The sequence below is a fragment of the Schistocerca americana genome, chromosome 1 (genome assembly GCF_021461395.2).
Source record: "Schistocerca americana isolate TAMUIC-IGC-003095 chromosome 1, iqSchAmer2.1, whole genome shotgun sequence".
Taxonomy (NCBI): Eukaryota; Metazoa; Arthropoda; class Insecta; order Orthoptera; family Acrididae; genus Schistocerca; species Schistocerca americana.
This window is the reverse complement of record NC_060119.1, coordinates 530,700,188-530,727,067: the sequence shown is the minus strand read 5'-3', so window position 1 is coordinate 530,727,067 and position 26,880 is coordinate 530,700,188. Positions and strand designations below refer to the sequence as shown.

Below are 26,880 nucleotides of genomic sequence, written 5' to 3'. Positions count from 1 at the left end.
CTCTCTCTGTATCTCCTCCATGTTCGAACAACATCGCTTTGGTTCACTCCGAGACGCCTGGACACTTCCCTTATTGAGTGCCCGTGCTGGCGCAAAGTAACAAAGCGTACGCGATCGAACCGCGGTATTGACCGTCTAGGCATGGCTGAACTACAGACAACACGAACCGTGTACCTCCTTCCTGGTGGAATGAGTGGAACTGATCGGCTGTCGGACCTCCACCTTCTAATAGGCGCTGTTCATGCATGGTTGTTCACATCTTTGGGCGGGTTTAGAGACATCACTGAACAGTCAGAGGGACTGTGTCTGTGAAAGAATATCCACAGTCAACGTCTATCTTCAGGAGTTTTGGGAACCGGGGTGATGCAAAACTTTTTTTGATCTATGTACGAGGTGTGGCTAGAAAAAAACCGGACTAGTACTGGTGAAACAATAAAACGAATGCAATAAGACTGAAAGTCGCGTGGCCTGTCACGTGACTCTCGCTCCGCCTACTGCTCGAGTTTCATCTGCCTCCTGCACTCAGTCTGCCCGTGGCGTCTGTTTTAAGTAGTTGACGTTTTGTCTGTGCGTCGGAAAATGTTGAGTGTACAGAAAGAACAGCGTGTTAACATCAAATTTTGTTTCAAACTAGGAAAATCTGCAAGTGAAACGTTTGTAATGTTACAACAAGTGTACGGCGATGATTGTTTATCGCGAACACAAGTGTTTGAGTGGTTTAAACGATTTAAAGATGGCCGCGAAGACACCAGTGATGACACTCGCACTGGCAGACCATTGTCAGCAAAAACTGATGCAAACATTGAAAAAATCGGTAAACTTGTTCGACAAGACAACAAGTCAACTCCTGTTAACTCAGACACTGCTCTGATTGTTAAACGGTGATCTTGTCGAACAAGTTTACCGATTTTTTCAATGTTTGCATCAGTTTTTGCTGACAATGGTCTGCCAGTGCGAGTGTCATCACTGGTGTCTTCGCGGCCATCTTTAAATCGTTTAAACCACTCAAACACTTGTGTTCGCGATAAACAATCATCGCCGTACACTTGTTGTAACATTACAAACGTTTCACTTGCAGATTTTCCTAGTTTGAAACAAAATTTGATGTTAACACGCTGTTCTTTCCGTACACTCAACATTTTCCGACGCACAGACAAAACGTCAACTACTTAAAACAGACGCCACGGGCAGACTGAGTGCAGGAGGCAGATGAAACTCGAGCAGTAGGCGGAGCGAGAGTCACGTGACAGGCCACGCGACTTTCAGTCTTATTGCATTCGTTTTATTGTTTCACCAGTACTAGTCCGGTTTTTTTCTAGCCACACCTCGTATGCTACCCAGCAGTCACTAAACATTCTGATAATCGACTGGTAGCCACATTACAACTTAGGGACTCAGAAATCTCAATAATTGAATCAAGAATCCTAAAATAATTTTCCAGTGACTCACGACACATACATACCTATAGTCACTAAAATCCAAAACTTGTTTGGAAAAAAAAATTGTAATCATGCAATCACTTCACCGCACCTTTTGGAAGTAGTATTCCCAGGTATACCACCTAATTTCCTGGGCTGAACTAATGAGGTCATGCCAGTCTGAAGAAGTACGGCTTTCGTGATATATTTTAAACATCAAATCAATTTCCGTTATCAGAAAATTCCTGTGATGTCCTAGGTCTTCGAAATTCCGATCGAGCAGTGTGGCGCAAAGGTGGCTGCAGAGGAGTCGCACTCGGAGGGACTGTGGTTTGATTCTCCATCCGAGTACCACCTTTCAGGTAATTCATGGTTTTCATAAGTAACTTCTGGCAAATACTTGGATTGTTTCTTAAGGAGGACACAGCAGTTTATTTGTACCTCGTATCGCACCTCACTTATTCAGGAAATCATGTAAGTAAGTCCTCTACTGTATTTTGTTAACACATGAGGCCTCCATATGTTTGTGTAGGACATAGGAATATATGAAAGCGAAACCAAAATATCTCCATTGCGCTGGTTCCGATTAAGGCCCATAAGGTTGAACGCAATTGCCAGAACTGGTAATCGCGTCTCAAATATTTCCAACTGGAAATGCCCCTTCCCCAGTCCCTGTTCACGGGGATTATTGTAAAAAGATCCGAGCTGTACAAAGGGGCGGGCCTCCATAAGTAATTCTATAGAGAATGATGGAGAGAAATTCCTTATCCCTCGCACTGAGCTACCGGAAGGGTAGGGTAGCCCAATAGTTATCACACTGTACTCGCTCTCCGTAGGCCGGTGGGCCAAACCCCCGTTGGGCTATCCAGATTTAAGTCATCATTCGTTTCCCTAAATCGCTTTGCGAAGCTCGAGGATGAGTTTACTGAGAACGACAGTGCGCATTTCTTTCCCTAATCTGTGTCTCCAAGAACATCACTGTAGACGGAGCTTTAAACCCATTTCTTTCTTTTTGTCTTCCTGCGTACTGAACTAGTTCGCCGCATCTAGGAAAATCCGTCATAGTGATAAATACACTACTATATCTACATAATAATCTGGAAAGCACTTTCCATAGTAGCAGTGGTTGGGGTTTCTTCCCGTTCTGTTCATGTATAGTTAAACACCACTATGCGCGCTGTAATTAACCTAATCTTGTCCTCGTGACCCCTACTGGAGCGATAAGTAAAGGTTATATTACATTCCAAGATTCCTCATTTCAAGCGGGTCCTTGATACGTTGTGAGTAGGGAAAGTTCGCGTCTCTCTTCAAGCGTCGGTTTCTACGGCATCACCATGATTCTCTTCCACGGTTGAAACAAACCCGTGGACGTTCGTGCTGCCTTTCTTTGTACACGCTCAATATCCCCTGTTACTCCTGTTAGGTACGGGCCCCACACACTTGTGCAATAGTTTAGCCTGGATCGCATGAATGTTTGAAAGCAATTTCCTTTTTAGACTGCGTCCCCTAGTAATCTATCACTGAACCGAAGTCAGCCACCTGCTTTATTTACGAGGGAGGTACTTGACCGTCCCAGTTAACATTCCTACAAAATCTTACATCCAGGTATTTGTATGAGTTGATCGACTCCAAATGTTCAAATGCGTGTGAATTCCTAAGGGACCACACTATTGAGGCCATCTGTCCGTTGTCTTGGAGGACTCGAACATCTGGCGGGAGGGGCCGCGCAATCCGTGACACGGCGCCTCAAACTGCGCAGCCACACCGCGCGCGGCCATCGATTCCAACTGTGACCTGTATCGACAAGTGTAATTATAGGTTACTACGTTTTATTCCGTTTTGTGAAATACATAGTTCTTCATTTCTTAACATTCAAAGGAAGTTGCCAGTGTTTGCACAACTTAAAAATATTATCAAGATCCGATTGTTTATTTGTGCAACTTTTCTTCAAGCTCCCTACTGGAGCATCATCTGCGAGAAGTCGGGTAAGGTTGCTATTATACCATTAACCTTTTCATGGCTAAAATTTATTTTGCGGATATTTGAAAAATGAAGGTCAAAAACTGTCTTCCTTTGTGATAAACAACACACTTCCTCTACCAAAAAAATTTTAAGCTGGCCGATTTTGAAAATCGGCGAAATGGGACGCTAGATCCATGTTTTCATGTCCTAGGATTTCCAAAATTAAACTTCTAATTTTACGGTGATTTTATCAGGATAGCAACTATGTGTAAAAGCATAACAAATCAGTACCAAAACACATTAATTCTCTTGACAGTGAAAAACATGAAATATCGCAAAAAGCTATCAACATAACATTTGGAAAAAGCTTTGAAGTACCAAAAACCGATGTTCTCTACATTCTGTGCAGTTTTCTGCGGCATATGCGTCCCACTTCATACAGATTATATACAGTCCAGATGAATTGCTGAGGAGTATGCCTATGGTGTGTACTAAAACACAGTTCCTTCAAACATTCTTGGATTGGAGAAGATGGTTATTTGACCTGATTTTCGTGGAATAGGCACATTATATACACAACCTCCTACATATCCACTCCGTGGCCTGTAGAATTTTTCTCCAAGCTCCGAAAGCATCGCGGTACATGCTAGTACTAGACAGATGTGAGATATAGACATCCTAACTCTCAAAACTGCGAATTACTTTACCAGTACATAAGTATCCCGTCAACTTAGAAAACGGTTAATATAGTCTGCAACGGCATTAATATACAATATAAACATTAAGGGCCCCGACACACTTCCCTGTGGCACCTTCTTTTGTCAGTGACTCTGCATCCGAAACAACATTCTGCGTTCTCAGTCCAGTCACAAATTTCTCTTGGTGCCCCTTACGAACGTACTTTCAGTAATAAACGTAGGTGTCGCACCGACTCAAATACTTTTCGGAAGTCAAGAATTACTACATCCTCCTGACTGACAGCCGACCGCTGTGGCCGAGCGGTTATAGCCGCTTCAGTCCGGAACCGCGCTGCTGCTACGGTTGCAGGTTCGAATCCTGCCTCGGGCTTGGATGTGTGTGATGTCCTTAGGTTAGTTAGGTTTACGTAGTTCTAAGTCTAGGGGACTGATGACCTCAGCAGTTAAGTCGTATAGTGCTTACAGCCATTTGAAGCATTTCTTTGAACCTGACTGACATGGTCCGTGGTGAGAAAAGTGCTAGTTCGGTTTCACATGGTAGATGTTATCGGAAGCCATGCTGTTATCATGCACGAGGGTATTGTGTTCGTAATATCTCATTACATCTGAACTCATAATGTATTCTAAGGTTCTACAACAAATAGATATCATGATACTGATCGGTAGTTTTGAGGATGAGTTCTGCTGCTCCTCTTGTAGACAGATGTGACCTGTACTTCTTCCAACTACTGGGCACTGTTTTTTGTTCCAGAGATTTACAGTATATTGTGGTTAAACGAGGGAGTAACTCAGCCGCAGATTCGTTATGGGAACCTGAGAATTCCATTGAGCCCTGGAGCTTCCTACTATTTAGCGATTTCAGTGGTGCCAGAATTGGGGCAGCACTCATGGTTTTTCCTCTGTGAAAGAACATTAAAAAATGGAGTTCACTATTCCTGCTTTTACTTTACTACCGTCAGTTTCAGTTCCTGTCTCGTGGGTGAGTTTCGTGTCAGTAACTTGTGTATCACTAATAGCCTAACAGTCTTTACATGTCACAAGAATTACTTTCGGTTTTGTCTGACGTCTTTCGAAAATACTCTGTTTCAGTGGTTATTCAAGATTTCACCATTGCTCTTCTGACAAACAAACGCGTTTCATTCAGCTTCATTCTTTCTATAGCACTGTGCCTCGTGTTATGCGTAATATGCATGAGGGGCGTTGCATAAGTAATCCAAGACTTTTTTTTTCACGACCAATTTCGGCTGGAAAAAAAATAACAAACCGTAATTTGTTGTGAGACAACGTGGTACATTCCCGCTTCAGCCCATATACTTTCATGAATTTGTGATAAGTTATGGCTCTATACATATCCTTCAAAATGGTGTGTTTAACAGAGGCGCTTTGATGCAGAGAGTTGCAATTGAGTTCCTTTTGGCGGAAAGCCAGAGTATCGCAGATATTCATACGCGCTTGCAGGATATCCACAGAGACCAGGCAGCGAACAAAAAAAACACCGTGAGTCTTTGGGCGAGCCGTCTGCCATAATTGCAACAAGGTCGACCAAACCTGTGCGATCTCCCACGTGCCGACCGGCCACACACAACTGTGACCCCTGCAATGCTGGAACGTTCGGACACTCTCATTCCAGGTAATCAACGAATGACAATCGAACACCTCCTCCTTCTCCATGACGACGCAAGGCCTCTCACAGTTCTGCGCACCCAAGAGGAGCTCACTAAACTTCATTGGCTCCTTCTTCCTCGTCAACCCTACGGTCCCGATCTTGTACCTTCTGACTTCCGTCTGTTTGGCCCATTGGTCCAATGAAGGATGCACTCCGCGGGAAGCAGTGCGTGGATGATTGGGAGGCTCTTGATGCAGCAAGACGGTGGCTTCTACGTCGACCAGTACAATGATACCATCCCGGACATACAGGCCCCACCAGTAAGGTGGCGGAAGTCCGTCACATTGAACGGAGATTATGTTGACAAATATGGTTTTGCAGCCAAAAGAGCGGGGAATAATATGATGTATTGTAATACTGAATAAAGCCAGCCTGCTTTCAGAACAAAATGTGTTGCATTACGTATTGATGGCCCCTCGTAGTAGTCTGTTTCTAAAGAAGCTTCTATACATTGACTGTGTATCATAGAGGGTCCTTCCCGTCATGGACTGCTCTACTAGTCACTGTGCCGGCTAGATGAGTCGTCTCGGAAAAAGGGGGGGGGGGAGGGGTGTACTAATATGTTACACCTTCACCTCTGAACACACTGAACAAAGAACAAAGGTGGCAGTACCCTCTGCCCAAATCAATACAAAATGCAGCGAGTGTACTTTTATCCAATAAATTATTCATAGCTGAAACAACTGCCAGCGTACAAAGCCTGCGTCTTTGTCACAGACTCGGAAAGACCTTCATGGTGTTAGTTCACTATGCGGTATTAAGAATTCGCTGGTAAGCTCTGTGCATTACCATATTTATGCGCAATAAGTGCTAATATGTGACCTAATACACTGTCTCGTCGCCTATTCATTATTTGCATCATACTTTATGGCGACGTTCTTTTTGATTTTACTTTCGTTTTGCGGCAGCGACTTTCCAGTTGGTAGCGGGGCGGATCAGGTTCTTCTGCATTCCCGCGGGGAGCCAGTTCTGCAGGCGACTTACGCGGGGCAGCCGCCGAGTTACTAACCAGACCCAGACACAGGCCTGTGTTCCGTCCACATGTCACACCTCACTACTCGAAACCAGCCAAAAGTCACTCATTTCGAGGGAAAAAAAACTTCATCCCAGGATCAACTGTCCATAGAAGATGCTTTTTTCCAGTTCGTTACCATATAAAACTCTTCAAATAACAAAATGTTATCACCTAAACTTTTTCGTTGTCGCGTAAAGCATTTGAGTGTGTAAGCTGGCAATATATTGTAGCGAAGTTGAATTTTAAGTCGACAAAAGGAAGTTACGCCACGGTAGCTGAGCGGTCGGCACGGTTGAGTGCCGCTCGGACGAGGAGCGTACGGTTCTTGGTGACGTCAAAATATTTTTTCCTTACTTTGAAATGTGGAAGGGAGGGGCTCAGTCTTGTTAGGATAAGTGAAGAGTTAAAAAGGGTCGCATCTCTGTTTCTGATCTCACATTAACAGCCCGAAGAGGGTTGTGGTGGGCACATGCCCCTCCTTACTGACGTTCAGAAGATAAAGTTACGGTTGGTAGGCATTGCCAAGGCCCCTGCGTCTGCCAATGTCATTTGAAAAATTCTTCTTGAGGGGGAACGGACCTCCGTGGTGTAAATACGTGTCTCGATCTGAAAATGAACTGTGTGTGATGTAATGGATGTTCTGCCAAACTATATGAACTCTTATCCTTTCCTGAACAAAAATGACCTGACCACCTACGTGATGCAGTTGTTATGCAAAATGACACGTCTTCCCACAATACGAACTGAGTGTGAAATCTGGGACATTGTCTCAGAAAGTTCCAAGTTCTCCAGATTAATCAAGTATGCACCCTGCTCCAAGCCATTAGTAGTCGCCAGACAAGACCTAAAGATTCCATTCATCATACATAAAAAACCGAACTATGCCCATTTATACCAATTCAAAGAACCCTCCAACCTTCATTGGCCCACGACTTCATCAACGCATTTATTCCAGTCATCTCAGATATTTATTAAGAAATATTCAGGAAAATTACGAACGCTAAAGACGAACAAAAAGTATTTTTTATTCCATCATTTAAAAAAACTTTCTCATTGACAGAAGACTACTAAAGAAGTAGCGCACTTAAAAAGGAAAGTTCGCTTCACATTTATGCTGAGTCTGAATAGTGTACAACGGAGATCTGCGCTCTACATACCTGAAGGCTACGGTCGCAGGTTCGAATCCTGCCTCGGGCATGGATGTGTGTGATGTCCTTAGGTTAGTTAGGTTTAATTAGTTCTTCGTTCTAGGCGACTGATGACCTCAGAAGTTAAGTCTCATAGTGCTCAGAGCCATTTGAACCATACCTGAAGGAGGAGGCCGACATATTGTGTGAACTACCAGTGATTCGACCGTGGCGTATCTCCCCCCCCCCCCCCCCCCCTCCCCTCCAATCCAGTCATTCAGACCAGAATGAGGTCGTTCTACAAGAAATCCTTCTTCATAATATTTTCTCGACTCTCTTAATTCCTTTCAGTCCTGAATAGTTACGAAGGCGTAATGTCTGTTAAATCACTATAGCAATGTGCCTCATTTTGATCGAGTGTGCTTTGAATGCATAAGAATGGAGATGATGCTGCGAATCGCCCACTCCTGAAATTCTGTCTGGAAACAAATCCTTCCGCAAAGTCTTAGGAAGGCTAATATAATTAATGTCTTCGAAACCAGGTTGTTAACATCCACGCGTAGGTTTCACAATCGTATTTAGTTCTTTATATTCTGCTTCGATGTAAAATGTTGTATGGTTCATATTTCTCAACTAAGATTTTAAGTGATTAATCGATACTTGGCCCAAGATCTAGTTCAGCATAGGGGCCGTAGTTCACCCTGTTTACTCTTGTATGTAAGACATATTTTTTAGAGTATTGCTTGAATTGGAACACTATGGTCTACATAAGCATTTTTGTTGCTGACTGGAGCATATATGTAAAATAACTCGTATAGTAATCGTTGCCAGCGTAGTACGTCACAAAAACATTGAAACCGTTGCAGACGAGTGTCATTAGAGCTTTGAGCTGCAGTATGGACTGATCCGTACATCCCTGATGACGGCATGGGGCGGTGAAACTTCGGTTTTATCTTGCTAGTTCTGGAAAACTGCAGTAGTGTTGATGTAGCCTCTGACCATCTGAGAGAGTCTACCGAAATATTGCTCGCGAGAACCGGCTGGAAACCCAAGTATATAATAAACAACTGATATGTTGAATAATTAGCGTTGTTATTCGTGGTTTATGAGGAATGATACATGGAAACAGTCATTACCGATATAGATGATTGTAAATTGGAGAATCATGCAATTCTTTATAAAATTAAGTAGTTTACTCTGCTCTTTAGCATAACGAGTGCCTGCTACTTGAGAGTTTATCGTGTTTACGGAGGTTTTGCACGCGGAAAGCCGGTAATCTGGTGCTTATTAATTTTCATACTGCGTCTTGTTTCGTCAAGCAGTTTGGGTAATTACAGTTAATATTCCGACAGCGCGTAAATAGGCCCTATTACAAATCACTGCGACTATTTTTATGAACCGTAGCTCTACGATGGTGAATTTCGTCAGACAGCAAGAGGGACGACAGGATTATTGTTATTGCGGTCAGTTAACCCCACTCCAGATATATATTCAACGGCAATAGCGACATCATTCAGTGGAAATCGAAACAGCAAGCATCAACTCATCTGATGTGCCTACGAAGTCTTTCGTGAGATAATTGTTCTCGGTTAATTTGCCGCGTCAGATTCTGATAGAATCAGAAGCTTTCAATAATTCCACCCTTCTGGACTTCCAGTTCGCATTTTTCATATAACAGACAAATCATATTTTTTAAGAGAGATTTTTTTTTTGGGAAGATAGTAAGAAAGCGAAATCAATGCAGGTGCTGTTATGAGTAAGGATATTGTACATCACAGTCATTGTAGGCGACTCTCTCTCGCTCGTTGCCCCCCCCCCCCCCTCTCCCAGCGTGGTTCTACAGCAATTTTTTTTATTTTTTTTGTCATCAGTCTACTGACTGGTTTGATGCGGCCCGCCACGAATTCCTTTCTTGTGCTAACCTCTTCATCTCAGAGTAACACTTGCAACCTACGTCCTCAATTATTTGCTTGACATACTCCAATCTCTGTCTTCCTCTACAGTTTTTACCCTCTACAGCTCCCTCTAGTACCATGGAAGTCATTCCCTCATGTCTTAGCAGATGTCCTATCATCCTGTCCCTTCTCCTTATCAGTTTTTTCCACATATTCCTTTCCTCTCCGATTCTGCGTAGAACCTCCTCATTCCTTACCTTATCAATCCACCTAATTTTCAACATTCGTCTATAGCACCACATCTCAAATGCTTCGATTCTCTTCTGTTCCGGTTTTCCCACAGTCTACAGCAATACTATATACTATTAGACACGAAGTAGTGCTCGCCTGGAAAGGTAAGGAAAAATGGTTTTCTTTTCCTATATTTCCTTAATATTTAATTTTCTTGTTTTAGCTCTTTTTCTTTCCATCTCCGTTTGCCTTTTTCACATAATTTCTGTTCTAATTCTGCTTTCGTATTGGAGTCTTTCACTGATCACGACATTTCAGTTATCTACACAATTGTGCAGTTACTGTAGATCACTTTGAGCTACACTGTATGTCTTCCAGTCATATCACTACCTCGCAGCCCTGCATCTACGATATTTCCGAACCGCGACAAAAACTTGATCTTGGAGGCCTCCCCCTCCCACTCGATCGTTTGAGATAGACGTCAAAAATTTTTTTAAATCGGTTATTCAATAATATGTTTATTTTGTAGCGCAAATCTTTCTGAAGAGTTTGATATGTAAATAATATTTGTTCAAGGAAATGTAAGACATGTTATTTGGTCCAAGTAGGCCAAATTGCAGTGCCACGCCTCTTCACACAACATTCTTCTATCGCACGTCACTATATTTCGCTCTGTGGAATTCAAACATGTATATTTTGTAATGGAAGCCATCAAACCTATATTCAGGGCAGTGGAAATTAAAATGTCCTGTAGTGGCTCTCCTACTCCCAGTCGGCCGGTTTGACATCCTACTTCATCTTCTCTTTTGTGTGACATAAAATTAAATATACGAAATATAAAACAAACAAAGGCAAGAGACAAGCAAGACAGAACACATTTCTTCAGTCCTTAGATCCCAGCATTTTTTCTCTCTGATCTTGCTACAGCTTTACACAGCGTTCTTTCCTCGCTGCGAAAGAACCTATTACCTCGTCTAAGTTCGTCAAACGTTTTGCTACATGAAAAATCAAAATGTTGTTGTCTGATACTGAAAAGGCTGTTAATACGAATAGTACCCAACGCTGATAGTACCCAAGGCTGGTGTGGTTTCTCGGTTTGATTACGTCTATTTTGACATTGTCTGCCAAAAAAAAAAAAAAATGGTTCAAATGGCTCTAAGCACTATGGCGCTTAACATCTGAGGTCATCAGACCCCTAGACTTAGAACTACTAACCTAAAGACATCACACACATCCATGTCCGAGGCAGGATTCGAACCTGCGACCGTAGCAGCAGCGCGTCTTTCCTCGTTCTAACGAACAGTGTTGTCATCACTAATTCTGTAACTATTCTGCCATTGTCAAAACTTTTTCTCCGGATAATTTCACCAACCGTGCCAGAATCACGGGTTTATTTATCCCGCATTTATTCTCCTTAAGCTTTATTACGTGTTCGTGTAACGCGTTTTCCGCGCTATTCGAGAACAGTATTTAAGCGGGTGTTAACCGGGAACTGTACAGCTGGTCCATAGTAGTGTAGCGACCTGGCAAAATTTCGTTTTCTTGAATTGGAATTTTGGATGGGACCAAATTGCTGAGCTCATCTGTCCCTAGGCTTCCCCACTGCTCAATGTAACTTAACTAACTTACACTGGACAAAACACACACCCATGCCCGAGGGAGGATTCGAATCTCCTACGGGCGGATTCATTTTCTTGAGCACATCGAGAAGATAATATGTAATCTTTGTTATGTGCTGCTTCCACTCTGGTAGTCTGAACCTTTGGATTTGCTAGCGGTTCTAGGCGCTCAGTCCGGAACCGCGCGACTGCTACGGTCGCAGGTTCGAATCCTGCCTCGGGCATGGATGTGTGTGATGTCCTTAGGTTAGTTAGGTTTAAGTAGTTCTAAGTTCTAGGGGACTGATGACCACAGATGTTAAGTCCCATAGTGCTCAGAGCCATTTGAACCATCTATGGATTTGTCTAATAATTATAAGTACGCTTATCATTCACACACACAATCAGCCACATAAACAAACAGCGATTGGTACTCACCTGTTCGGGTTTATTCGGCTCAGCTTACCAAACGTCCGTTGGATGTTAAGCGCTTCGTGAAAAAAGCTTTTCTTCTTCAAGAATATGAATTTGGCACCGCCTGAAATGGCCGCCCGGGGCAGATATGCCGTTTTGCCGCGCCCCCCGCCCCCGATCCGGGCTTGTTACGACGTGCATTAGTTATTGTTGCTGACAGACTTCAGTGCTACAAGAAATGTAATTTTATTTGTAACAGTGTTACTGTTATTGTAAGTAACAGTGTTGTTCCTTCCTGGTAGATTAAAACAGTGTGCCAAACCGAGACCCAAACTCGGGACCCGAGAACCCCTAGTTAGTCTCGGTCCAGCAACAGTTTCCATCTGCCGGAAAGTTTCATATCAACGCAGACTGCGCTGCAGAGTGAAAAATTTATTCTGGGAACATCTCCCAGGCTTGGCTAAGCCATGTCTCCACAAAATCGTTTCTTCCAAGAGTGCTAGTCCTGCAAGTTTCACAGGAGAGCTTCTGTCGACTTCAGGATGTAGGAGATGAATACTGGCGGAATTAAAGCTGTGGGAACGGGACGTGGGTCACGCTTGAGTAGCTCAGTAGTTAGAGCACTTGCCCGCAAAAGCCAAAGGTCCAGAGTTCGAGTCTCATTGTGAGACACAGTTTTACTCTCCCAGAATGTTTCGTACCACCGCACACTCCGCTACAGAGTGAAAATTTCATTATGGGAAGTGTTGTTGCCATTTACCATTAATGAGATCCTACACTAATTATCGTCCACAGTTTGTTTTAATTTGACAAGATAACACAGTGAAGAATTTGTTATGCGAGGCAAGTTAAATGGGCGAATAAACAACCGGCCGTGGCCTCAGTGACGGGAGAGGCTGGACTGGAATGTAAACATACTTCCTGTTGTACGTGAATCCTTTATTTAACGGTGTTGCACCACGAAAGGCTAAAGAAATTGAACGATTGTTTTAATAGATGCGTATTAGTAAACAATTAAAGTAAATAGCTCACTTCAAAATACACTAAATACAATGTGAGCCTGCGCTGTGCTAAAGGTGTTTAGCTCTCGTTCAAGAAGAACTGTGTACAAATCTCTGTTGGGCCATTCAGATATAAGTTTTCCATATTTTCCCTTAATCGCTTAAGGTGAGTACTGGGAGGATTACGTTGAACATGTCATTGAATGGACAAGAGTGGGATAAGAAATCGTCAGAGTTCGTGCTACAATTACATAGCTGTCGATGTACGTTTAAGCCCTATATTCCCTATGCTGTCTTTTGACTGTGTTTGTCTGTTGACTAGCTCACTGGAGTACCAAGACAATATAATGAGCACTCCATCATCCGAATATTTATTATCGTCACTTTTCCCTCTCTCTACCTCATCATATCTTTCTGTTCCTTCTTTTCTTTTGTACTCCTAATAATTAGACGGCGCAAGTGTTCTAATGTGCCGGCCGGAGTGGCAGAGCGGTTCTAGGCGCTACAGTCTGGAACCGCGCGACCGCTACGGTCGCAGGTTCGAATCCTGCTTCGGGCATGGATGTGTGTGATGTCCTTAGGTTAGTTAGGTTTAAGTAGTTCTAAGTTCTAGGGGACTGATGACCTCAGAAGTTAAGTCCCATAGTGCTCAGAGCCATTTGAACCATTTGTTCTAATGTGTTTTTAGAGGATGCTGCCTTCATTGCTAGAGTGAAGCAGGTGGAACAGCTAGAAGTACAAACGCGATTCCCTTTCACGAGTATTACTAGACACGTGATTGGCCCGTGTGTAAGATGACTGGTATCTCAAATTTCGGCTCTGGTCATTATTTATAGTACAAAACCCGTATTCCATGGGTGTCAAGAACTACAAAACAAAATTATTACGTAGAACAGCACCATCAGCACTCGATGCAACGTTATATTCAACAGATTATATACTGATTTGCAAAACTTAAGGATGAAAATACGAGGGTTGACTGAAAAGTAATGTGTCCAACTTCGTAACTCAACAGTTGGCAGCGTTGGTATGCGGCAGGTACTGGCTTGTGCCGTAGCCTCTACTCTACAGCCCCAGTTGGCGGGAAGCCTTAGCATTGAACCGTTGTGTTGTTATAGTGTAAAGTATGGAACCCCGCGCAAACGGTCGGTCAATGTGATTTAAGCAACTTGGAGTCATTAAATTCTTGACAGCAGAAGGTGTCACCCCAAAGGAGATTCATCAGAGAATGAAAGCAGTTTATGGTGCTTATGTTGATGTGAGTACTAAAGATGAGGCAGGAACATCTGAACCGCGTGAGAAACAAAGAGTTGGACGTCCTGTGACAGTGCCACCGAGTTTCACAAGCAAAATGTTGACAGACTGATCCAGGACGATCGTCGTATCGTTCAGAGAGAAACTGCAAGCATAATCGGCTTTTCACAAGGGCGTGTGGGTCACATTTCCTGCGGCATGTCAATGCCAAACCACACACTTCACGTGCCACTACCGCAGAACTTCAGAGACTGAATCTCACCACCGTACGGCATCCTCCATACAGTCCAGATTTAGCACCGTCTGACTTTCATCAGTTCCCTATAATGAAAGACGATCTGCGGGGACATCATAATGCTTCTGATGAGGACGTTGTGGAAACAAAGAGTGTCGACTTCTTTCTTGAGGGCTTCAGAAAACTTTTTCATCGTTGGGAGAAATGTATCCAACTGGCTAGTGATTATGTGGCAAAGTGAATATTGTTAATTAAAGATCTCATTGTAAGGATTATTTGTGCGTTTGATTTATTAAAACATTCCCATCGAAACACAATTAACGAAGGTGGAGACACTACTTTTCATTCAACGCTCGTAACGTTGGTGTGATGTTTCACTATCGAGTAATACAGCTCCATGGAACTTGGACCCTATGCTACGTAGAATGATCCTGCCGTATTGTAGTACATAAGCTAAATGAAAGAAGTACGCAATGAGGCGAAAAGAAATTATACTTTTATTTAAAGACAATAATTACACTAAAGTCATTGCAATGCATGACGGACCCCTGAACATTACAAAAGGCGAGTCGTGATTCTTAATACGGTGCGTGATCGCCACCGACGGGGATGCGAGCTCTGCAACGTGTTCCCACGCTGGCCACTAGTACGGCATTTAAAAAAAAAAAATAAAGTTCTCGTACTTTCGAGACTAAGCGCCTACTCGCTCCCTTTTTTTGTTCACTCTTTTTCATGGTTATAAAGGAACGCACAAAAAAAATGGTCTGTTCGCCATCTCCTCATTAACCCTAAGTGAGGGGGGGGGGGGGGGGCGGGCAGCCCATTTACAGAACATCGTCTCGTTCCAAGAAGTCCGCCTGCGCTGTTCGATGTAGTCGCACATTGGCATCCATAAAACTGAAGTCAGGGCCGAATGACCCCTGAAAAGAAGCACGTGGGGAAAGAGCACGGTGTCGACTGGCTGGAGTACCACGTTCAAAGATCTGGAGCTCAGTACACCCATATAATAACACGTGGACTACAAAGACGATCACGTTCAACAAAATTCGTGGTCGCATTACGTGTCCCCACCTCAAGCTACATGAGCGTACGTCCAGCACTGGACAGCCAAGTGGAGGAGCTCTTGGAACAACAGGACATTCGGCGGATGGATTGGCCTGCCCGCTTCCCCGACCCCCACTTAAATCCCGTCGAGCATGTGTGGGATGCATTGGGGAGAAATTCTGCACCTCCACATGCAGGAGAGATCATCCAGCAGCACTCAACCGCACTGGGGGAGAAATGGGGCGCCATACCGCAAAGACTCTTTATTAGCCTTGCGGTCAGAACGGGAGGGCGTTGCAGAGCGTGTATTGCTGCTCAGTTTGTCATCATTCACCATATTTAACATCATGACCCGCCTTTTCTAACGTCCGGGTGACCATAATGACTGAGGTGACTTAAGTGTCATTACTGTCTTTGACCGAAAGCGTCATTCGTGTTCGTCTCACTGCGTGTTTGTTTGTTGTCTTCTGTACGCTCAAAGTTTCATCGAGCTATGTTGCTTGGTACTGGCACATCATGCAAAAGTTAGTTTCGTCCTCAAGTTTTGCATGCCGGTGTATTTTATACGGAACAGGTTGAGGCCATCGAAGCTAAGAAAAAACACGAAGAGCAACTTCCAGTTGAGAAACCACGGCAGCATTTTGAACATCTGTTTCTGAGAGCCTTCAGGAAGCCGTCCTCCAGCTGCTACACTTGTCGCGGTATGAAGCCAGGTGCGCGTGTTGTGGGAGAGCTGCCGTCAACTGGAGCTGCTGGCCAGGTGCTGGGTGCTCCCTCTGCCCTCGCATCAATCAATTTCCCGCGCTGATTGGCTGCTGCCGGCGGTCCGCCGACCGCACTCGCCAAATAGGTTTTTGCGTCAGCCTCGTTGTCTTTTCAGGCACCAGTACTCCCACACAGCTTTGTTTCTATTCAGCATCGCGCCTCACTCCAACCACTATTCAAACAACGCTCTTTTTTTTTTTTAATTTTTGTCCCCTGTGAATTGATTTACTGGTTTAAATAATACGATAACGATTTTGCCTCGAAAACGGCATTGCGTCATCCGACGCTTCTCTCCCTCTCCCCCTCGCTCTCTGTATTGCGATGGATATTAATTTCCTGCTTTTCAACGAATCAACGTGCAGCAGTAACGAAACGCAAATATGAACTTTAGCAATGCAGGGAGACTTAGTTTAAGTCCTCTGTAAAACTGACTTATCTCGTTATACTTTGTACCGATACTTAAAAGTGACCCTTGCATGTTTATAGACCATCAAAGGCATAGAGAGCATTCCTGCCCGTAAGAAGCCTACTAATACCAAAGAAAGCCCGTAATTTGAGGAAGAAATTTCTAAGAATTTACGTTTGCAGCGTGTCAGAGATGTAGCACACAGTGATTCGTTGGTCTTCGTACTAAGCTCCGGAAAGGGATACACTGACGCTTGCGAATGACTGCTTTTGTAATAAGTAACTCTAACGCCTCAGTCCTCGTTCGACTCACCTGAAGATGGCTGGCAGTTGTCCAGCCGAAATATCGTACAATGAAGTTTACGACGACCGGCTGCAAGCCCGAAATCTTTTTGAACAACTCCAACGACAGTTGCGTAGCACTTCAACGTTCCGAAGATATTTGTCATTAATTTCGCAAGTTCTATTCTCGTATTACATCGTCGAAGAGTTTAGCTTTTAATTTTATTATAGCGTCAATAAGTTCAAGATTTTGGTTGCTTTACTAAGATCTTACTGATTTATTGCTATATTTATCCACAGACCTTCACTTTGTGCGGACCCGACGCTATCTACAATCTCTGAATCTTCAACTAGCAGTTTTAACTGAAGCACGTTCTATTCAGGAAATATACACATACATTACTCTGTGCAATTAATCATAAGAAATGCTCTTAACTTTGAGTTTGATTATTACTTCCGTACTTTTTATGTACTACAGTATTCAGCGTAAATATATTTATCGTAATGTATAGCAACCAGCGATATTAGTAGCTTTGTTGATCAGCTCACCTGCATGCAATTTCATTATGTTTACGTGGGGCTCCCAGAACCTCATTTCGTAAATCTATTTCCCGATACCGCTTTTGGTTGCTCATTTAAACATTCCAAAATCGATTCTGGAAATGCGATTCCTGCCGATTTTCCACTTCCATAATCGATTTTCCCTACCATGTAAACGCACAACCTTTTTTGACACGATCTTGGATTTCAGATTACTTCTGTTTTCAAAATATTCGACAAATATAGACAGGGTGACAACAGTGCGGTGAAGGAGTAGCAGAAATATTAGACTGAGCATAAAACTGCCTACCTCTAATATTTAAGTGACGAGAAATAGCGACTGTACTGACTAAATCTGAAACTGGAAAAACTGTTTCGATACCCCACGTTTAATTGGGTTATCAAATTCGCTGCAGACCTTAACATGTAAATATGAAAACGAAAACCGGTTACTTAAATTTGGTTTTATACTGTAGAACATTATGACCATCGACCTACAATTGATATAAACCCGTCCAGGCGATAGCAGCGTCAGCTGGCGAGGAATGACTGCTTGTCAGACGCACGCACGCTGCATGTAGTATCAGTGAGTGTGCTGTCCGTGTGTAGAATGAGGACGGCGCGCGATCTGTGTGAATTTGACCGAGGGCAAATTGCGAAGGCTCGGCAAAAGCATTTCGGAAACTGCACGACTTGTCCGGTGTTCGAGGAGTGCTGCGGTGAGTTTCTTCAACAAATGGCGAAACCAGACGTCGTGGTGTTGGGCGGCTGCCCCTCATTACAGATGTCGGATGTCGTAGGCGAGCAGATTGGTAAAACAGTACAGGAGGGCGAACTGTGGCGAAACTAAAATCAGACTCCAATGCTGAGCAAAGTGCAAGTGTGTCTGAACACAGCGCACCGAACACTCGTAACGATGGGCCTCCGTAGAGGACGATCCATGCTTGTGCCAATGTTAACACCGAATCGGCATCTACGACTGAAATGGACACTTAACCACATCAGCACCATTGGCGCAGTGGCAGAGCGTTGCATGGTCTGATGAATCTCGATAACTTCTTAATTATGCCGATAGGAGGGCGCAAACCCACCGTGTTCCAGGGAACAGCTCCTTGACACCTGTACTGCGGGACGGAGACAAGCTGGCTGCGGCGCCGTTATGCTCTGGGGAACATTCATGTTGGCATCCATGAGTCCAGTGGGACTCTTGCAGGGCACCATGACAGCGAAGGAGTACCTTCCACTGGTTGCTGACCGCGTTCATTTTTTCATGACGCTCATGTTTCGCGACGGCAGTAGCATTTTTCAGCAAGATGATGCAGCAGGTCACAAGGTTCGAGGAACACCGTGGCGAGTTCCAGTTGATGTGCTGGTCCCCCCGTTCGTCAGGTCAGAACCCGATCGAACACATCTGGGATGTGACTGAACATGGCGTCAGCGCTCATCGCCCTCTCCCCGGAATTTACGGGAATTAGGTGACTTGTGTGTGCAGAGTTGGTGCTTGGTTCAAATGGCTCTGAGCACTTTGGAACTTAACATCTGAAGTCAGCAGTCCCCTAGACTTAGAACTACTTAAACCTAACTAGCCTAAGGATAGCACACACATCCATGCCCGAGGCAGGATTCGAACCTGCGACCGTAGCAGCAGCGCGGTTCCGGAATGATGCTCCTAGAACTGCTCGGCCACAACGGCCGACTTAAATGTGGTGCCAAACCCCTCCAGGCCCCATTTCTTCCCGATGCGTCGTGGACGATATTCATGCCGAAGTTGGACTTCCGGCTGTTAGGCAGGCGGTCATAATGTTCTGCCTGATGAGTGTATGTTCTTCAAGCAGAAATTAAATCTTCTGAACAATTTATCACATTCTTTAAAAAATTTATTATGTAGACCTTACTACATATTGACGAGTCCGCTACGTCTAAAATGTTACTCAGATTCCTCATTAGTTTTCATCTAAGCGTGGCTGAGAACGAACATGAACATTTTATAATTTAACGATTTCTACCATATCTTATTCTCTTGTTTTCATTGTTAGAGCAGGGTTTGCCGAGCTGCTTTGGGATGTCTTCCATGGTAAATGGCTGTCGATCCCGTGTCATCGGAGTCCGCCGACGGTTGGTTTTCGTCTGCTTGCATCTCTGCCAAGCACCCGCGAGGATCAAAAATTTAAGAAATGAAACGTATTTTAAAACATCACACATTCATACTGAAAGATACGGATTCTGTTAATACTAGAAAATTTATTAACACCTACTTGTATGTATCGTGTGGCGAAAAATTATTGATGATACGGCCCATGGCCCACAAACGACGGTATGATCACAGGTGTTATAGAAGGATGTTTGGACCAAAAAAATAAGAAATGAAGAGGTTCTACGCAGAATCAGCGAATAGAGTAACATGCGGAAAACAGTGACAAGAAGAAGGATGATAACACGTGCTGGAGTAACTTCTACGGTATTAAGAGTGCGTTGTAAAGAATAAAACCGTATGGAAATCCAGAGATTGGAATACATCCAACAGCCGCGCGGGATTAGCCGAGCGGTCTGAGGCGCTGCAGTCATGGACTGTGCGGCTGGTCCCGGGAAGGTCCGAGTCCTCCCTCGGGCATCGGTGTGTGTGTTTGTCCTTAGATTAATTTAGGTTAAGTGGTGTGTAAGCTTAGGGACTGATGACCCTAGCAGTTAAGTCCCATAAGATCATGTAATAAAAAAAATACATCCAACAAATAATTGACGACATAGTGTGCAAGTGCTACTCTGATATAAAGAGCTTGGCACAAAAAGTACCATAGCAGTAGACGCTGGATATCGGCTAGCGAGTGTTGTGACTGTTTGTAGATGATACAGAAGTATACTTGCAAACGACTGCAGCGTCTGAATGCAACAACCTCGATCTAATATGGTCAGTTCTACGTGAACAGTTTGTCACTTACGGCGTTTGCAAACATGCAGGTCACGAGATAGCCCTGCCAGCTTATAATTCTTCAAATGGTCTCTAAAGCCGCAGTTCACAGCTACAACTAGTTCATCATTTTTTTAATGATGCGAAATTTATGTAGACTGGAATAATGAACGTAGTAGCCAAGCGCGGACAAATACAATCCCTCGTGCGATAAGGGAAGGAAGGCTTCATATTTCGTTAATAACAATGTATCGGCAGGATTTGTGGGCAACAAACACAAAGGGCTATACAATTTATGAGACTCATTACTGGGTTCTCTTTACCGACAGTTCCTGCGTGACAGCCGGTCGGTGTGGCCGAGCGGTTCTAGGCGCTTCAGTCTGGAACCGCGCGACCGCTACGGTCGCAGGTTCGAATCCTGCCTCGGGCATGGATGTGTGTGATGTCCTTAGGTTAGTTAGGTTTAAGTAGCTCTATGTCCTAGGGGACTGATGACCTCGGATGTTAAGTCCGATAGTTCTCAGAGCCATTTGAACCTGCGTGACAAATAACTTCTTCCATTCGACAACTACATCCTTGCAGCAGGAAAACATTTTATTTATGGGAAACAGGGCAACACTTAATTTCCTAAACCTCTTATTGCAGTACCTAAATGAAACATTTAACGAGCGTTGTATTGGTTGAGGAGATTCAGCATACCTTCTCCATTCACCTGACCGTAACCCATTCGCTTTCTGGCTATGAAGACGTATGGAATCATTCGTGTATACCGCACTCATCGACCATGTGCGCACGTGGTGCAACGGGTCTCCCCTGCACGTCACACGATCCGTGGTCGCCCAGGTTCCTACTCACACGTTCGTGATTCTAGTAAGAGAGCTGAAGGATGTGTAACCACGAGAAGCACTTCGTGTTGTGCCAACCCATGGCCATCACAGGACAAAATAGTCCTTGTATCAATAATTTTTATTTCCGGATACACATTTATTTAGCTTTTTTTCTTATTTTGACTAATTACAGTTCCCTGAAGAATTAGCGATACTCTTTGAGCACACTGTGTACACGTCTTAATAGAATGTTTGTCATCCTGTGCTGATGTGATGCTAATAAATGTATCACGTTGATCCACGTGACGGCTCGTAGACCTATCACCTTTTTCAAACAAACATTACAGAGAATTCGAGTTTCAAAACTCGTGAATGTCGTACCCAGTGTCAAACTAGCAGTGAAAGATCTGCAGAAGACGACGTAAGCTGAGTTGCAGCAATCGTTATATCCTTGTCAGTAGGTAAAGATATCAACTCTGCGAGTTCCAAAGAAGTCCCTCACCTCCTCTGCCACGTAGGAAAAGGTTACAAGTTTCGTGGCGTACATGTTGCGCTATGCGCTTCAAAATTCTAAAAGTAAGCTGTTGGCTGCAAGCCACTGATTCACACTGGAAACTACTTCGAAATCTCAAAGTTAGCGTATGGAAATGCTCGTCAATGGCCGAATTACCTTTCGGATCACAACACCTGAAGCTCCTTCATTGCTTCTTGACGTGGATAAGTTTATAATATAAATCTATTGTACTATTTAGATCGACAATGTAGCAGAGGAAAAGTAGATAATTTACGAAATGGTTATCCTTTCTGACATCGTTTACGTATGTTATACTAGCTAACATGTATTTACGTACGCCTTGAAATAATTCTAACACAGTTACATGGCATAAATAGTAAATACTGCAGATATGAAATGGGGTGGGGCTTTAGATCTGTTAGTATGTTTTCATTGTTCAGAAGTAATACATGCCTAGTAAGAAAAATGTCCTCAAACAATTTCACTTTAATTTACTTCGTTACAGAAACATCAGGTGACGAGACCATATTTGTAAGTAGCCAAATGTCCTGTGACGTGAAAGGTGTACAGTAGCACATTTGGTAACTAGTCGTTGAGTTTAACAGTGTTAACTGTTCTCGCTGCTCGTTGCAGACCAACATCCCTTGCTTTAGAGAAAGAAAAAAGAGAGATGGAGGGGTTGTAGTAGTCTGCCAAAACATATCAAGTGCCGCATCTTTGAAATCTGCGAACTCATTGGGTTGTTTCCGCGGTAAAGGTTCTCTAGTCTTTCGCCCATCTGTGGTAGTCTGACTACGATATCCGCCCGTGTGTCAGTGTTGAATATTATTGCTCACAATACCTTAATATTTGGGAAGATCTGAGTTGTTCTTGATTGGCTTGTACTCCTTAGTCGTCCGTACGCCTCTCCTAGCTTAAGAAGATTTTAATTTTAATACTTCTGAAAACCTGTATTTATCTTGCTTCTTCTTTTATCTTTTGTATTTCCACTTTGAAACTTCTCAGATCCAGTTTGTTGTTAATTGAAACTTCTCAGATCCAGTTTGTTGTTAATTTACTATCCCAGAGATACTAGAAATTCTGATTTGTTAACCTGTAGTCATTTATTCTGCAAAAAAGCACAAAAACGGCGCAGTCTAGGTCGTTTTACATTTTCAGCATTTCCATTACTACTTCATTTTCATGTTTCTGTGTTTCTTATTGAACCTAAAATTTTCCTTATAATTCTCTCTCGATATGCAATTTTTATTGTAAATATATTTTGTTATTGCATCTGTCCTCCGTGTTTTGTGTATCCTCACCCATTCCCCTCAATTTTCTCTCCTTCATACTTGTACTAATTTAAACTTTCATATTTCAATAATGTCTGTTAGTAAAAATAGTGACGCAAATTTTACTTAGAATTAAGTTTAATGTTTCTCTACTGAGAATTTTTTAAACCTACTCTTTGGCTGTTTGTTCCAAGAATTTGACTCGTATTTTTGCGGCTGGTGGATTTTTTCCCTATTACAGCAAACTGTTGCCCAAATTGGAGATAGTTCATGCCAGTCTCTTGTATTTTGTATTGTTTACAGTTTTGGTGTCTGATTTCCTTCTCTTCTTTTATTTGTTTACTGTGATATACTTGTAGTGTTCATTTTAAGTTTGAACCATATCAGAATCGTTGCAAATGTAGATATTGTACGTATGATTTTCACTGTCATAGCAGTTTGGCTGTGTTGGTAACGCGTGCGGTGCCGTGTCGTGTTGCAGAAGGAGTCTCCGTGGGACGTGCAGCTGCACCTGGCGGCGCTGCGCGGAGACACGGAGCGCGTTACCAGGCTGCTCGACACGGGCCGCGTCCACGTCGACTGCCGCGATAAGGTGAGGCCAGGCCCAGTCCGAGCGGATGCCGCTTAAAATCTGCGTTTCTTTGGGATTAGCTAGCCGCTTTTGTCTTACTCCTTCAAGACTTTTTGAATGGCTCACAGGTGAGGTGGGTATAGTGGTTCTTCGGACGTGCCATCACTGCCGTCTCATCTTCATGTGCAAAAACAGTAGACAAACTGTTTTTTCTGTGTTGTATCGTGACTGGAGCCAAAAACATGTTTTATGTCAGATACCTACAAATGTAAATGAGAAATCTAATTGCTACCTATACTCATTATTATTGATTCTCGGAGCATTTGGACAAGTTATCTGTTGCATGGATTGATCACCGTGGTCTCATTTGTGATACGCCGTGGCATGGGAAAACTTAACCAAAACGTAAGGTAAGCAGAGCTCAAAGGCTGCAGGGAGTGAAAGCGTAGACCCAAATGAGGTTACCGTTTCAAACACAATTTAATTTTATTAAACATTAAAAAAACACTTGTTCACTGGTACAAATTATGTAATATGCAGGGTGTTACAGAAAGGTACGGCCAAACTTTCAGGAAACATTCCTCACACACAAATAAAGAAAAGGTGTTACGTGGACATGTGTCCGGAAACGCTTAATTTCCATGTTAGAGCTCATTTTAGTTTCGTCAGTATGTGCTGTACTTCCTCGATTCACCGCCAGTTGGCCCAATTGATGGAAGGTAATGTTGACTTCGGTGCTTGTGTTGACATACGACTCACTGCTCTACAGTACTAGCATCAAGCACATCAGTACGTACCATCAACAGGTTAGTGTTCATCACGAACGTGGTTTTGCAGTCCGTGCAATGTTTACAAATGCGGAGTAGGCAGATGCCCATTTGATGTGTGGATCAGCACGGGGCAAGACCCGTGGCGCGGTACGTTTGTATCGAGGCAGATTTCCAGAACGAAGGTGTCCCGACAGGAAGACGTTCGAAGCAATTGATCGGCGTCTTAGGGAGCACGAAACATTCCAGCCTATGACTCGCGACTGGGGAAGACCTAGAACGACGAGGACACCTGCAATGGACGAGGCAATTCTTCGTGCAGTTGACGATAACCCTAATGTCAGCGTCAGAGAAGTTGCTGCTGTACAAGGTAACGTTGACCACGTCACTGTATGGAGAGTGCTACGGGAGAACCAGTTGTTTCCGTACCATGTACAGCGTGTGCAGGCACTATCTGCAGCTGATTGGCCTCCACGGGTACACTTCTGCGAATGGTTCATCCAAAATTGTGTCAATCCTCATTTCAGTGCAAATGTTCTCTTTACGGATAAGGCTTCATTCCAACAAATTGTAAATTTTCACAATCAACATGTGTGGGCTGACGAGAATCCGCACGCAATTGTGCAATCACGTCATCAACACAGATTTTCTGTGAACGTTTGGGCAGACATTGTTGGTGATGTCTTGATTGGGCCCCATGTTCTTCCACCTACGCTCAATGGCGCACGTTATGATGATTTCATACGGGATACTCTACCTGTGCTGCTAGAACATGTGCCTTTACAAGTACGACACAACATGTGGTTCATGCACGATGGAGCTCCTGCACATTTCAGTCGAAGTGTTCGTACGCTTCTCAACAACAGATTCGGTGACCGATGGATTGGTAGAGGCGGACCAATTCCGTGGCCTCCACGCTCTCCTGACCTCAACCCTCTTGACTTTCATTTATGGGGGCATTTGAAAGCTCTTGTCTACGCAACCCCGGTACCAAATGTAGAGACTCTTCGTGCTCGTATTGTGGACGGCTGTGATACAATACGCCATTCTCCAGGGCTGCATCAGCGCATCAGGGATTCCGTGCGACGGAGGGTGGATGCATGTATCCTCGCTAACGGAGGACATTTTGAACATTTCCTGTAAGAAAGTGTTTGAAGTCACGCTGCTACGTTCTGTTGCTGTGTGTTTCCATTCCATGATTAATGTGATTTGAAGAGAAGTAATAAAATGAGCTCTAACATGGAAAGTAAGCGTTTCCGGACACATGTCCACATAACATATTTCCTTTCTTTGTGTGTGAGGAATTTTTCCTGAAAGTTTGGCCGTACCTTTTTGTAACACCCTGTATATATATATCACAAAACACAATAAAATTTCTTTAACTCCAGGCCTGAAGGGCCGCTGAACATTCGCAACTGTAATGTCAGAATGACAACCTTAAGATTCAACATAAGGAGATAATCACGGTCTGAAGAACCCAACACTTTTGATTAATTATTGACCAATACAGTAAGTTACTGAAAGGAATGACTTTAATCATTCGGCCAGAAGGGCCAATCAAATATAACCACAAATGCTGTTTTGATAATGCTACAAGAATGCAAAACCAACATTTTTAATTTACTTCGTCCAAAGGAGCAGTAAAGACCAAAAGACAAATTTATATACCAAACGTTTTTTTTTAATGAAACAAGCTAACAAGAGAAAATTAATAACCGAAAAAGGGTAGTGACGTCGCCACTCGGCCTGAAGGGCCTGAATATCAGTAGTAATAAATATTTGAAAATGGCTGAAGTTAGTGAGTTAGCACTTAAAACCAGCCAGTGCTCCTCAACACTAAGAAAAATCTACAATCAGCTGTGCTAAGACTGCCTGCTTTAGCAATATGGCACAGACCAGCAGAACAACTAGAAACTTCACCATCGTGGTGAATCGTCCACATAGGGCATAACAGCAAATCTCTACAACACATAAAATAAAAATTACTAAACATTGAAACACATGGTTCAAAATATAACGCCTATCTAGGCAGGAACTGTTAATGACGCCCACTGGCCTTCGTAAATCTTCGACTTAGTAAATGCGACGGCCAGTACTAAATAATAATACCACTCAACAAATTGTAAAATACAAGTTGTTATTGCACTTGGGTCAGAATAAAATTTCAACCACAGATAATACTTTAGGATCCGTTATTAAGGCACAGAGAGTTATCACTCTTTTCTAGGGATAGTTACACTTGACAATATAACAGCAGATCATTGAATCGGAATTTCGGGCACGCATGAGCCTACTAAAATTGCGAAACACCATGGCACACGAAAAAAATGGCTCTGAGCACTATGGGACTTAACTTCTGTGGTCATCAGTCCCCTAGAACTTAGAACTACTTAAACCTAACTAACCTAAGGACAGCACACACATCCATGCCCGAGGCAGGATTCGAACCTGCGACCGTAGCAGTCGCGCGGTTCC

At 43.4% G+C, this 26,880-nt stretch overlaps 1 protein-coding gene across 1 annotated transcript in view; it reads left to right on the top strand.

Annotated features, from left to right (window-relative positions):
- Window positions 1–26,880, top strand: part of LOC124605405 (ankyrin repeat domain-containing protein 29-like) — a 619,167-nt gene that overhangs the window by 149,825 nt on the left and 442,462 nt on the right. Inside the window, exon 2 of the mRNA XM_047137058.1 lies at window positions 23,549–23,659. Coding sequence (XP_046993014.1) covers window positions 23,549–23,659 — 111 coding nt within the window. The remainder of the gene's footprint in view (window positions 1–23,548; window positions 23,660–26,880) is intronic.